This window comes from Crocodylus porosus, unplaced genomic scaffold (genome assembly GCF_001723895.1).
Source record: "Crocodylus porosus isolate Cpor-Errol unplaced genomic scaffold, CroPor_comp1, whole genome shotgun sequence".
NCBI lineage: Eukaryota > Metazoa > Chordata > Crocodylia > Crocodylidae > Crocodylus > Crocodylus porosus.
The window spans coordinates 200,639,546-200,651,203 of record NW_017728886.1 but is presented as its reverse complement, the minus strand read 5'-3'; the positions used below and the strand labels follow the sequence as shown (position 1 = coordinate 200,651,203).

At 41.3% G+C, this 11,658-nt stretch overlaps 1 protein-coding gene across 4 annotated transcripts in view; it reads left to right on the top strand.

The window, feature by feature from the left end:
* RB1CC1 (RB1 inducible coiled-coil 1) overlaps positions 1-11,658 on the top strand; it is a 145,212-nt gene that overhangs the window by 75,200 nt on the left and 58,354 nt on the right. For all 4 annotated transcript variants that reach the window (XM_019548020.1, XM_019548012.1, XM_019548030.1 and 1 more), the window contains 2 exons: positions 4,466-4,636; positions 10,757-10,941. In XM_019548020.1, coding sequence (XP_019403565.1) covers positions 4,466-4,636; positions 10,757-10,941 — 356 coding nt within the window. The remainder of the gene's footprint in view (positions 1-4,465; positions 4,637-10,756; positions 10,942-11,658) is intronic.

The following is an 11,658-nucleotide window of genomic DNA, read 5'->3' as shown; positions in this document are numbered from 1 at the left end:
GCACGCAGCAGGCAGTTTGCCCTCGCCTCATGCACAAATTTCTGGGGGTAGGAGTGTGTGCAGTGGCAGGAGCCCCTCCCCCATGCCTACTGGATGAGTGACCTGCCCCTGCCTCAGCTCCAGCCCCACTCCCTCCCTCACGCCCCTTCCCCTCAACAGACTTACCAGCCAGACGCTGCTCTCCAAGTTGCTGGGCTGCATATCAGCAATCAGATTGGTATCAGCTGATATGGCTGGTCAATAATTAGCCATTGGTATCAGCCAAAAAAATCTTCATCAATGCACCCGTAGTATTAAAAAGTGATTTGACTTTTTTTAAAGAACTCTGGGGGGGAGGGTTTCTGTCCAACATTTGCCATATTAATCTGCTGGCTTTTATTTGGTGATACTTTATTCATATTCCTTCAGTTTCAGATTGAGATGATGGTGCAGCAGTTCAGTTTCCATTTAGGAAATAATATTTCCTTATTATATACCAGTATTAACAGGGATGTGAATGAAACACCTGAAATAAATTGCAACATAGGCAGTGGGAATTAAAAATCTGCTATTTTAATTAAAAGTATTGATATTCCAGATGATAAGCAAACAAAAGTTTTACTATTATAAGCTTTATTAAAAAGTAACCTTTGGACTGTGGACCAGCTTCTATTAACATATGCTTATATATTATTCTGTGAAGTTTTTTTGTTTATTTTGTTTGTTTCCCTTTTGATTTAGCCATAAGACTAAAGCTTTTGTCTTTAACTGTTTAATGGTAGATGTTACTATGGCCATGTACAGGTATTCAAATGAGGAGAGCACTTTACAAATGTTAGAGGGGCTGAGCAGTGGTTTGTGCTCAGGTGGCTTGTGCTGCCAACAGCATACACCCAGGGTCCCTATGCATGCATCCCAGCCCCCCTTGCTTCTAGAGCTTGCCCAGCCAACTGTGCAGGGCAGCATTAATTGGCTACCCCTGAGGACCCAACCTACCAGCACTCTCAATCTCCTTTCCCTCTTGGCTGTGAGACTGAGAGGGGGATGCAGGGCATGTTTCCTTTTGTTCGTTGCAGGCATGTCAATGTCTAGGTTTGGGTTTTCATCTCACGGGTCTTAAACAGAGAAGACAGCTGTTTTTGCACCATGTGTCTCCCTGTAGGCCTGGAGCACATTATGGGATTTGTGAAAGGGGCTGAGCTTCCTGTTTCTGAGGAGATGGTGGGGGCGGTAGTGTTCTGTGCTCGGCTAGAGCCCTGGAGTTGATCCCAAGTCACAGGCAGTTTTCCTGGAACTGTCAGGGAGGGGGCCGCGCAAGAGCAGTGCATGCTGTAGGATGGTGCTACAGCTTCTCTTGGAAGGTTAAGTGTACGTGCATTTGTTTTCCTGGGAGAAACTCCCCTGGAAGCCACTTTTGCTGAGTTGCAGTTGGATTAATTGTTTTTCCTTGAACCACCATTTTTAGTCTGAGAGAAACTGTGGGAATGTTTTGTACACTTCTGGTTTCTTCAGAAACATAATGCTTGTATGCTGAAGTCTGTCATTCTCTAAATTCAGTGCGATTGTGCATGGTGAATATTATATGACAGCAGCTAAACTGAGGCTATTCCTGTACAATTTAAGTTGGTGCTTCCTTTCATGAAAATAATGTTGCTATTTTTGAAAGCTTTCATTCCATTATATAAGTTTTAGACTAATGCTGGGCATAACCAGAACAAATGCAGGTGCCTCTTAGGTTTAATCTGTTTTGTCCTCCAGTAAAAAACAACATAATAGTACTTGCTCATCTTTAGGAAAATGTTGATAGAGTTTGGCTTCAGCAATTCTGAAGACAGCAAATTGACTTTAGAAAAATTTAAATTGAGCCAATCTGAACTAAAGTAACCAAAATAGTCTAAATACTTTGTGGTAGAATTGCTCTTCTGATATTATATTTATCTAGAAATGGCATTTTAGCAAACTCAATTGGAATTACGTGACTATTAATTTTTCTCTGCTTTTTAGAAATGTGACCTGTGCAAATAATACACAATTGCTTATCTTGCTCTAATCTCTTTGCTGTTATGGCATTCTTTGTCATCTGAATTTGGCATAAAGCAGCAGTTCAGAAGCTCTGGTCTGTGGCTATTGGTGATCCCAGAAGAGCTGCTAGGTCACATCTTTTGTTCTAATTCTAACTCCTTGCTTCCTGCTGCTATCAGAGAGAGAGAGCTGGGAAAGTCCAGATTCGTGTATAAACAGTGGGTAGTGTCTAAAGTAGTTGCTTCTGTTAGATGCTGCTGCTATTGCTGCCTAACTAAGAGGAAAATGGAAGCACTTTTGAAGATCACTGCTACAAGACTGTCTACCGGTTGGGGAGGAGGAGCCAAGTGCTAATAAATATGACCCATGGTAAAAGGCTGGAAAGGCGTTCCAGGGGTGCAGGGAGATCAAGAACAAATTTGGAGTAGTTTATGCAGGAAAGAAACATTGGAAGAAAAGATTCCTTCCACTCAAAAGGATGAAACATTAATTTGGGGGGTGTCAAACTGATCCCGCCCTACAGGCCAGGTAAGTGGCTGGGGGCTGGTCCATAATCCATCTTGGGCCCACGGACCTCTCGTCCCCCTCTCCCTCCCTCTCCTAGAAAACCTGATCTGGCTGCTGCTCCATGTTGTCTTGGACGCAAACTGCTTGTGGTGCAGATTTTGGATGGCTGAAATCAGTGCCATATGTTGCACAGTCCAGCCAGAGCAGCCACCACACTGTACATGGTGGCTGCTCTGACCATACTGTGTTGCACATTACCCTGCAGGTCCTGGACCGCACTGCATGCAGCGACTTCTCCAGCCAGTTTGGAACCTCTCCCCACACTAGCTGGAGTGGTTTCTGTGTACAGTGCATTTCCCAGAGCGTGCGGTACCCATGGTACAGTCTTGCTAGGCTAGACAACACACACAGCACAGCTGTGATTGTCTGGACTGTACTTTATGGCACCTGTTCCAGCCCCCTGGGATCCATGCTGCATGCAGTGTGGGTCCCAGATTGGCTGGAGTAGACATTAGATCAGGTATTCTGGGGGAAAAGGAAAAAAGAGAGGATCTATAGGCAGGATCTAACCTACTGACTGGACCTGTACCACAGGCACATGTCATGTTCTGTGTGGGTCAGTTGCAGCCGGTGGGGTCACTGAGGGCTGGATGGCAGGGCTCCATGTGTTGGATGTGGCCTGCAAGGCCCTGGCATCTAACCTGCTGGACTCGCAATGCCTTGGAGAGATATGATAGGGGAGCAGTAGCAGTACCGCTGCCCTCCCTTGCTTCTAAATTCTTTGCCCCCCTACCCAATGGGGCTGTGGCAAGGCCATGCCCTTCTCCTTCCCCCCTTTTTGTCCCCAGCGAGGTCAGAACACACTTCTTTGTCCCCTCCACCCCTCAAATGGGTCTGGGGCCAGTCCATGCTCCCCACCTTCAACCCCCACTCTGAGGCTGGGATGCACACTGCCCCCACCACTGTTTTGTGGGGCCAGGGTTGGGCTGTGGCATTCTATCCCCTGCCTCTCCCTCCTGTGGGGCTGGGACCAAGCCAGATCCCCTTCTCTACTACCCTGTGGAGCCAGGAGCTGGGCCATGGTCCCCCCTCCCCCCATCATGGAGCTAGGGTCTGGTCTACACTCCCTCCTACCTCTCCCCACACTGCCATTGGGCTGGGCCATACTCCCTTCTGGGTCATACCCCCTTCCATGACCACTGGGCATGCCCTGTTCTTTCCCCATGTTGGGTTAGGGCCATAACCCTTTCTCCTCAACCCCCAGGTCGTAGCCCTACTTAGGTGCCGGACCATGCCCCCATCCTTTCTCCCTTGCCCTGGGGCTGAGCAACCCTGTTCCCCTGCCCCCAGTGCTAGGTCATAACCATCCATCAAATCAGTGTGTGCCCTCCCTCCCTCCATGGGACTGAGCTCTGCCCTCCCTCCCTCCATGGGACTGAGCCATGTCCCCCTTTACACCGCCTTCTCCCCACTCCCCACATGAGTTTGGGCCATGGCCTCCTCCTCTCCCCCCTGTAGGTCTGGGTCATGCCACCACCTTCCCCCCTTCTTCCTGTGATGCCAAGCCATGTCCCATCCTTTTCCACCTCCCCCCCCCTCCCCCCCCCGGGGGCCAGGGCCAATCTATGTTTCCTCCTAGTCCTTTCTGTGGGGTTCTTCCCCCACAGTTTCATCTAGTTATGTCCTGCTATATCTTTAAAGTAATTCTAAGGATACAATCAAAGGAAAAAACCACCACCCTAAACCTTAGAAATGGAGAAACTAAAATATGTGAAAGCAAGAGCCTTTATAGAGGTTAACTTCTATAGAGGTTTTTTTTTGTAATAAGCTAATTTTATTATATAACTCTTGTAAATTGTATAAGGATGTTGCAACCTGTTGCATAATGGGAATTGGTTAAAAGTAAAGTCACTAAATGTATTTGATTACATGGTTTTTTTTCTTCTCTTTTGTGTAGCTTGATCCAAGGATCATTCAGCCCTTCTTGGCAGAATGTCGACAGACTATTGCCAAACTGGATAATCAGAACATGAAGGCTATTAAAGGCCTGGAGGACAGGCTATATGCACTAGACCAGATGATAGCTAGCTGCAGCAGACTGGTAAATGAACAAAAAGAACTTGCTCAGGTAATTGACTTTATATATCCATCTCCCTCAAAACAAAAAGAGGCACTAATCTGTGATAGAATGACTAGCCACATCTTTATAATCACATTTTCAATTTAATTTTGTATTTGAGTGAGATAACGCCACAATATTAGTATTTTAAGTAGAGGGTATGCTTTTCTTACGTTTTATGCTTTTTAGAACGTGAGATGTAATCAAAACATTAACTTTTAGGGGGAAATTTCTCCTAATTTTGCTTGAAAGTTATATGAAGTAAGTATAATTTTAGTAACCAAACATTACAAGTGTAAAAATGGTGGTGGGTCATGCTTTTAGTATTCTTGTAGGTATTTTCCTTTATAAAACTTCTAAATGTGTTAGGAATGCTACAGTGATGATTGATGAGAGAAAATCAATAACTGTTGTACTCAAGTTCATATAGTTCAGTACCTTTAAAACTTCCTCTACAGAAAGAAATGAACAGTACTATGTCCTAAAGATAAAGCCGTGTTTAAATAAATGTCTTGAACGTTCAAAGTTACAGTTTCACTTCAGCTGGCAAACTGCATAGTAGTCTAAAACACCATGCATCTAAATTTCTGTCAGAGTTATAATAAACTAGTTAATTCACCACTCCATAGAGAAGGCAAATAATAGTAAATAATCCAGTTGAGCCCAGATATAAAAAATAGATCATTCAAGTCGAAGGGAAAGCCACTGGCAAAGAATCAAAATGAACTACCCCATAGGTTTATTAACCAATTAACTTTTTTTTTTTCTTGTTTTTCAAATCTCTTTGGTATTTGATAAAAGTTTTGGAATCCAACAAAACGTAATACTGCAATAATATTTTTGTCATTGTTAAGTTTGATTTTGATTTTTCTGCAGAGGGTGGTTTGATACAAACTAGTTCAGCCTTCAAGCCAACGCTGTCCTAGTTTGGTGTATAGTATTTGAAGTTTTAAATTACAAATGACAATTCCAGAAAATTTAGTTTGTAACCAAAGCAAAAGCTTGACATTAAACTCCCTAAACTGAAATTTGAAAGGTACAATAATATGGAATAATGGACCTTCTGAACACAAGGTGCCACCTACTTTGCCTTCAGCCTAACTTCAAATTAACTACACACACACAAAGTGTTAAATTGTGTGCGTGTGTGTGCACGCACACACACGTGCATGCACAGAAGCAGGGAATGGGCAGATCCGTTTGCCCTCACTCAGCTTGACTCATGCAGATGATATACAAGTAGAGTTTTGTGTTGCCTAATGGAAGCCTGGTCCAACAGAGGTCAATTTAATAAGGTTTTACAGTTATATGTGTTGTGCAGTTGTCTCCACTTGTAGCTGGCTTGCTTCAGTTTTTAACCACCATTAAAAAATGAATGTTAAGTGCATAGAAAGGGCAGTTAATGTATTTGAAATTTAGTAGTATTACTTGTTTTCTTTCCCTCTGTTGTACAGTTGCCTTAACCTCTTTAAATAGGATTAAAGACTCTAGTGGTCATTTTTATGGAAAACACTGCTTTCCTCAGCCTGGAGGAATTCAACCCCACATCTCTCAGGAAAGTACCTAAACCATAGGGCTGGAGGCATGAACAGTTCTTGAAATAGAGGCTAGAATTCATATTTTTCCCCATCAAGGGGCTGCCCTCCTCCCTGGGTTCTGGGATCACAGTTCATCCTTCTTTCCTGAGGAATCTTGCATTCTTGGCTGCCCAGTATCTCAGCTCCAGCAAGATAGCTGTTGAAGCCCATCCATAGCCTCTAACTCTATTGATTAGAGAACTCTCTTGATGTGGGAAATCTGGGCTTGAATACCTTCAAAATGAGGAAGTGATTCAATTCAAGTCTCCCATGTCCTGGGTGAGAGTTCCACTCTCTAGGCTTATGTAATAAGGTAGGTAACATCATCACCACCACTACTGCCACATCCTTTAATTTTGACTGTCTTGTTAAAAGAAATAAGTACATTGGTCCCCTGTGCCCAAAGGGTGTTTGTGTCCTAGGTAGAGATATTGGGCTACTTATCCAAGGATCATATAGATTCCTGACTCAGGGTTACAGGTGAGTGTCTGCTTAGCATTTCAGGTGTTGTGAATACTATTCCTAGGTGCCATATTAGGTGTCAGAGAATTTAAATGTTCAGCAGTTTTCAGTCTTTTTGGACTTAAGGCATGCCTCCATAATTTGCAAACTGAATGGCACTCGATTTCAAAAACTAATGTATCTATTACAGTGCTTATTTCTTTACACAAGGGCTAGGTAGTAAGCATGGGGAACTGTCCAGGCAAGGGCGAGGCTAAGGCTGGCTTATCTGTTTATATTCTCACATGTCAGCTTTTTCCTCTCAACTCCTGGCACCCTTCAAAGGATATGGCAGTACCCCTGAGTACCTTGGCACCCTATTTGAGAATCACTGAACTGGCATTTCAGAGTTCAACTCTGGGTCCTTGGTGCTTAAAAGTTAGATATGCTAATATTTGGCGTTACCACACTCGGCTCCTTAAGCAGATCTAAGCTTAGCTCCCTTGGACTTTCAGTAGGGGTTAGGTGGCTTTGGCACATACTTTTAGAAAATTCCACCCTTGTGGTGTTCATTTTTCATAGTCCCCGATAACAAGATGGTAAAGACAGCAAAACTGAAGTGTCAGTGTTTTTCATCTTTTTATTTTTCATGAAATCAGAAAGCACAGTGTTAAATCCAAGTGCCAAAAAAGGGAAAAGAGTTAAACGTTCTTTGTGATAGTATATTGAGTTTCCATAGCCCAGGAAAGACTAAAGCGATGCCCAGTCTTAATAAGCCTGATTTACCTTTTGAGCTTAAAAACAGAGTTCACCAAGCAAAGTTATCTCCTTGACCAGAGTAGATGGCAAAAGCTTTTCATGTTGCTCCACAGTCTGTATGAGGGGTTCTTTTCTGCATTTGTGTATGCTGAGCCCTTAACAGGAGCCTGCTTCTCAGGGAAGTCTGATAATTAAATAGTCCCAGGCCTTTAAATTGGTAGAACTCTTGCACACATTTTTAGAATGCTTTTCAAAAATGACAGGAGGAAATAATAAACTTTGTATGCCTAGTTGTGGTCAGTAGGTGGCATTACAAAGCAAGTGTACTTTTATAGAAACACCAAATCAGTTTTTTGCAAAGGATCACCTACAATTAATCTGTTCTGCTTTTGCCACTGCTTTATTTATACTGTTTTTATCAGAATGGCAGGCTTTCTTTTTACTACTTGATTATTTTTTTGTTTGCAATATGCTTTATTATCATGTTTGTTCACCTACAGATCCCTTCTTACATTAATCTCTGCTATGATGTTCACAAAATCCTACCTGTTGATCAGGATTAGACATGTGGCAGCCAGTGACTACAACTTTATTGTAAACATCTTGTTTCATTGTTAAATGGAGAAGCCTATCACTATTTTTATGACCACAAATTATAAGTTACTTGAGGCAGGGTCTCCCATACCATTTTGTGACTTTCATAAAACATCCTGAACCTAATTTGCATTAACCCCTTTTACTTAATCTTAGTCATAGGCTACACCTCTGGTTGCTTTAACAAAGCCAAACACTAAAATCTTGGCAGTGGGGGGGACCTCTACTTTAAAATAAGTACCAATTTTTGTCCTCACTTTTCCCTGTCCCCCAGGCGAGCCCTTGGTTTTTCTGAACACAGGTAGATGGAAGTCACTGAATGGGTATCCATTTAGTATTCAGTTTATCCTCTCATGTTGTATCCTTTTATCCTCTCCTACTAGCCCTTGCACTTTGCACTCCAGTGAAAAGCACTGAATGCAGAATTTCTACATAGCTGTTCTGTGATTCCATGTCCCTTAATTATTGGTACTTTAAACAAATTTATCTTTATGGCATCCCACAATAAAAATTGGATTTATTACTTCCATTTTCCAGTTGGGAATGAGAGACGGACTGAAACCAAAAAGGGGTCTGGTGTTGTTTAATTTTGTCTGTATAAGTTGCAATACCAGAACCTCATTTTTCAGAGTACTTTGGATTTGAATAGCTTTTCATATGTCCTATACATGTCTGAATGTAAAGTTAATGGGAACTGTGAGTGTATATCATTTCTACAAAACTAATATTATATTGTGGAACTGTAAAATAAGGAACACAAAATGAGTGATTACTGGGGAAAATACGTGACTTGGCCAATGTGATGTAGATCTCTGTGACAGAAGCAGGGATAAAATCTTAGGGTATCTATACATATGTTCCCTGGGGTGCAGAGGGGGGTGCTTTTAATTAGAGCGGCTCAGAGCCTCTAATTATACTGCCCACAGTGTCTTGTGTGGGGAGGCTGTCGGAACGTGGTAATTAGTCTGCTTCAGGAACTTTGATTAATCCAGTCTGCTGTGATGCATGCTAATAGCATGCAGTGGAGCAAAGGTCTGTCATGTGTATAGCTGCCCCAAGATCGTTGGTTAGCATTAACTGCCTAAAACATGAGATCATCCTTCCCCTTCCTATAGTACTCTGCCTATTTAATCTTAACTTTTTACCTATTTTACAACAAACGTGTCCAAAACAAAATAGTGTCCTATTCTGTATAACTTTGATTCATATCCTCTGCATAATCTTTTGTGCATAATCTAATGTAAGACTGTGTCCCAGTAGAAAAAACATAAGGTGATGTAATTGAAAATGTATTATAAAATATGACAAGGAGGCTATATGACCTTGTTCAGTCATTGTGCTTTTATTATTTCATGTATAGCTTTCTAAACTGTTAAAGAAGAAAATTTAAAGTCAATTTTCTTACACAGAGCAGAGTTTTTGGTTGTAGTTGTGTTGGTCTAAGCACATAGGGAAGCTTCTTTGGGTAAATGTGATATCTTTTATTAGACCAACTGAGTAGTTGGGGGGGAAAAAGTTCTTAGACAAAGTTGAGAGAGAACTTTTTTTCCAGTTACTCGTTTGGTCTAATAAAAGATATCACGTCTACTCTTACGTAGAGCAACACTGAGTAGTGGGTTTTATGTGGTTTCAGACTTAAATCTGCTAGAAAGAACTTGGCTGGTGATAGTAGTAGGTTCTTAAATGATATAGATAGGTCTGTAATGGATATATAAGTAGCTGAATTTGCTAGGCAGTCTGTGATGAAACATGTTATGCAACACTGTATATGTGTCACTTCTCAAAGTAGAAGTAGCATTAGCTTCATTTGTAGACTAAACCTAGCAGCAGCACTGCACCCATGCAGCTATGTGACTTCTTCCACTTCTGGAGGCAGCGCAACACTGCCTGGCAAAGCTTTTCTTGCCTTAGTAAGACATAAACGACATGAGTCTATTTTGTGCTATTATTTTATGCTTTAGTGGCAGGAATGTGCACGAATGCGCAACAAAAACCTGACAGATTATTTCACTGTATCCTAATCATATCGTTCTTATAGTGAACATTCTAAATGTTTGTTAGGAAGAAATAGTACATTAACCACTTATTTGTATAATCATACTTTTCTCATACAGCAAGATAAAGTGGATGCAGTTTGCACTTAGAATTTCTGAAATTATATTTTTGTGTCATGATAAATTAAAAAAATTATGCCTTGATATGACATGTAAAATACATTCCACAAAAAGTTGGACAGTACTAACTTCTGATCTTTGGTCTTCATAACCAGATACAAGGGAGTGGTGAGCTTTACTGTAGATAAGTTTTACTTCAGATTAGTCGACAGCATAAAAAAGTTTCAGAGGGGCTGACTTCTATTCCAGATTCTGATGGAGGCTGTGTTCTGGTAGTTATAGATACTATATGTTGCCCTGTATGCTATGGGAAGTTTGCCCAGGTAACCCCCTCTCCACCCCCACTCCTGCCAAAAAGGGCACACGTTAATTAATATAAGCTTACTCTAAAGAATAGCAGTCCCCCCCTCCCTTAAAGGTAATTAATAGGCTTTTAATAAGATGGGAAGTGAAGTGCTTGTGGCGATACCACTTTTCGATAATTTTGTTTAATTTATGTAGGTTTGTCAAAGCTCTCTTGTATCTTTTCAGAAGAAGAACGTCTAGGTAAGTAAGTAAACTGGTGTTGAGGTAGAACAGTGAATGTAACAGCATTTTGTTTTGTTACACATCTGTTTATAATATATGGGTTTGTTGTCTTACAGGGATTTTTGGCTAACCAGAAGAGAGCTGAGAACTTGAAAGATCCTTCTGTGCTACCTGACTTATGTTTGAGTCATGCAAATCAACTGATGATTATGTTAACTAATCACAGGAAACTGTTAGATATTAAGCAAAAATGTACCACTGCCAAACAAGAGCTTGCAAATAATCTACAAGTTAGACTGAAGTAAGTGATATTTTAATTTTATGTCACTGGATTTGACTATCTAAAGTACCCTATTAAGAAAGACTTACCTATGTAGTTGAAGGGCTTTACTTGCATATCTATAGACTTTTTTTTTTTACTAGAGGAAAAAATACAGAGCTTGAAATTGTCATGGCTTCTTTGCAAGTGAGCCAGATAAATGTTTTAATGCAGCTCTGTAAGCTGGCTAAAACATTTTTCTTTGTAGCTTCTGTACTTAAATACTTTTAAAAAAAAGTTTCAAGGATTCAGCAGTAAATCATCAGTCTCTTCTTCAAACTGAGTGACGATTTAGTTAGGTTTTCTGGTCTCCCTCCTTTCCCCCCACTGGAGTTCTGCTTTCAAGAAAAAAATCCAATAGTTTTTTTAGATAAAAGCAATTTAACTGTTTAGCAGTTTTATTTATACTACATTATCCAGAGGTGGCTTACAAATTAAGATGTTCTGTCATGCTAAATGTGATGTGTATGTGGTGTGAACTGCTTGGAGCAGACTGGTTGTTAGCAGAATCATTCACAGCCATGCTTATTGTAATATATAGTTTCATAGTAGCTAGAGTCGGAAGGGACCTAGGTAGATCATCTAGTCCGACCCCCTGCCTTGGCAGGAAAGAGCACTGGGGTCAGATGACCCCGGCAAGGTGCTCATCTAACTTCCTTTTAAAAATCCCCAGGCTAGGAGCCTGCACCACTTCCCCTG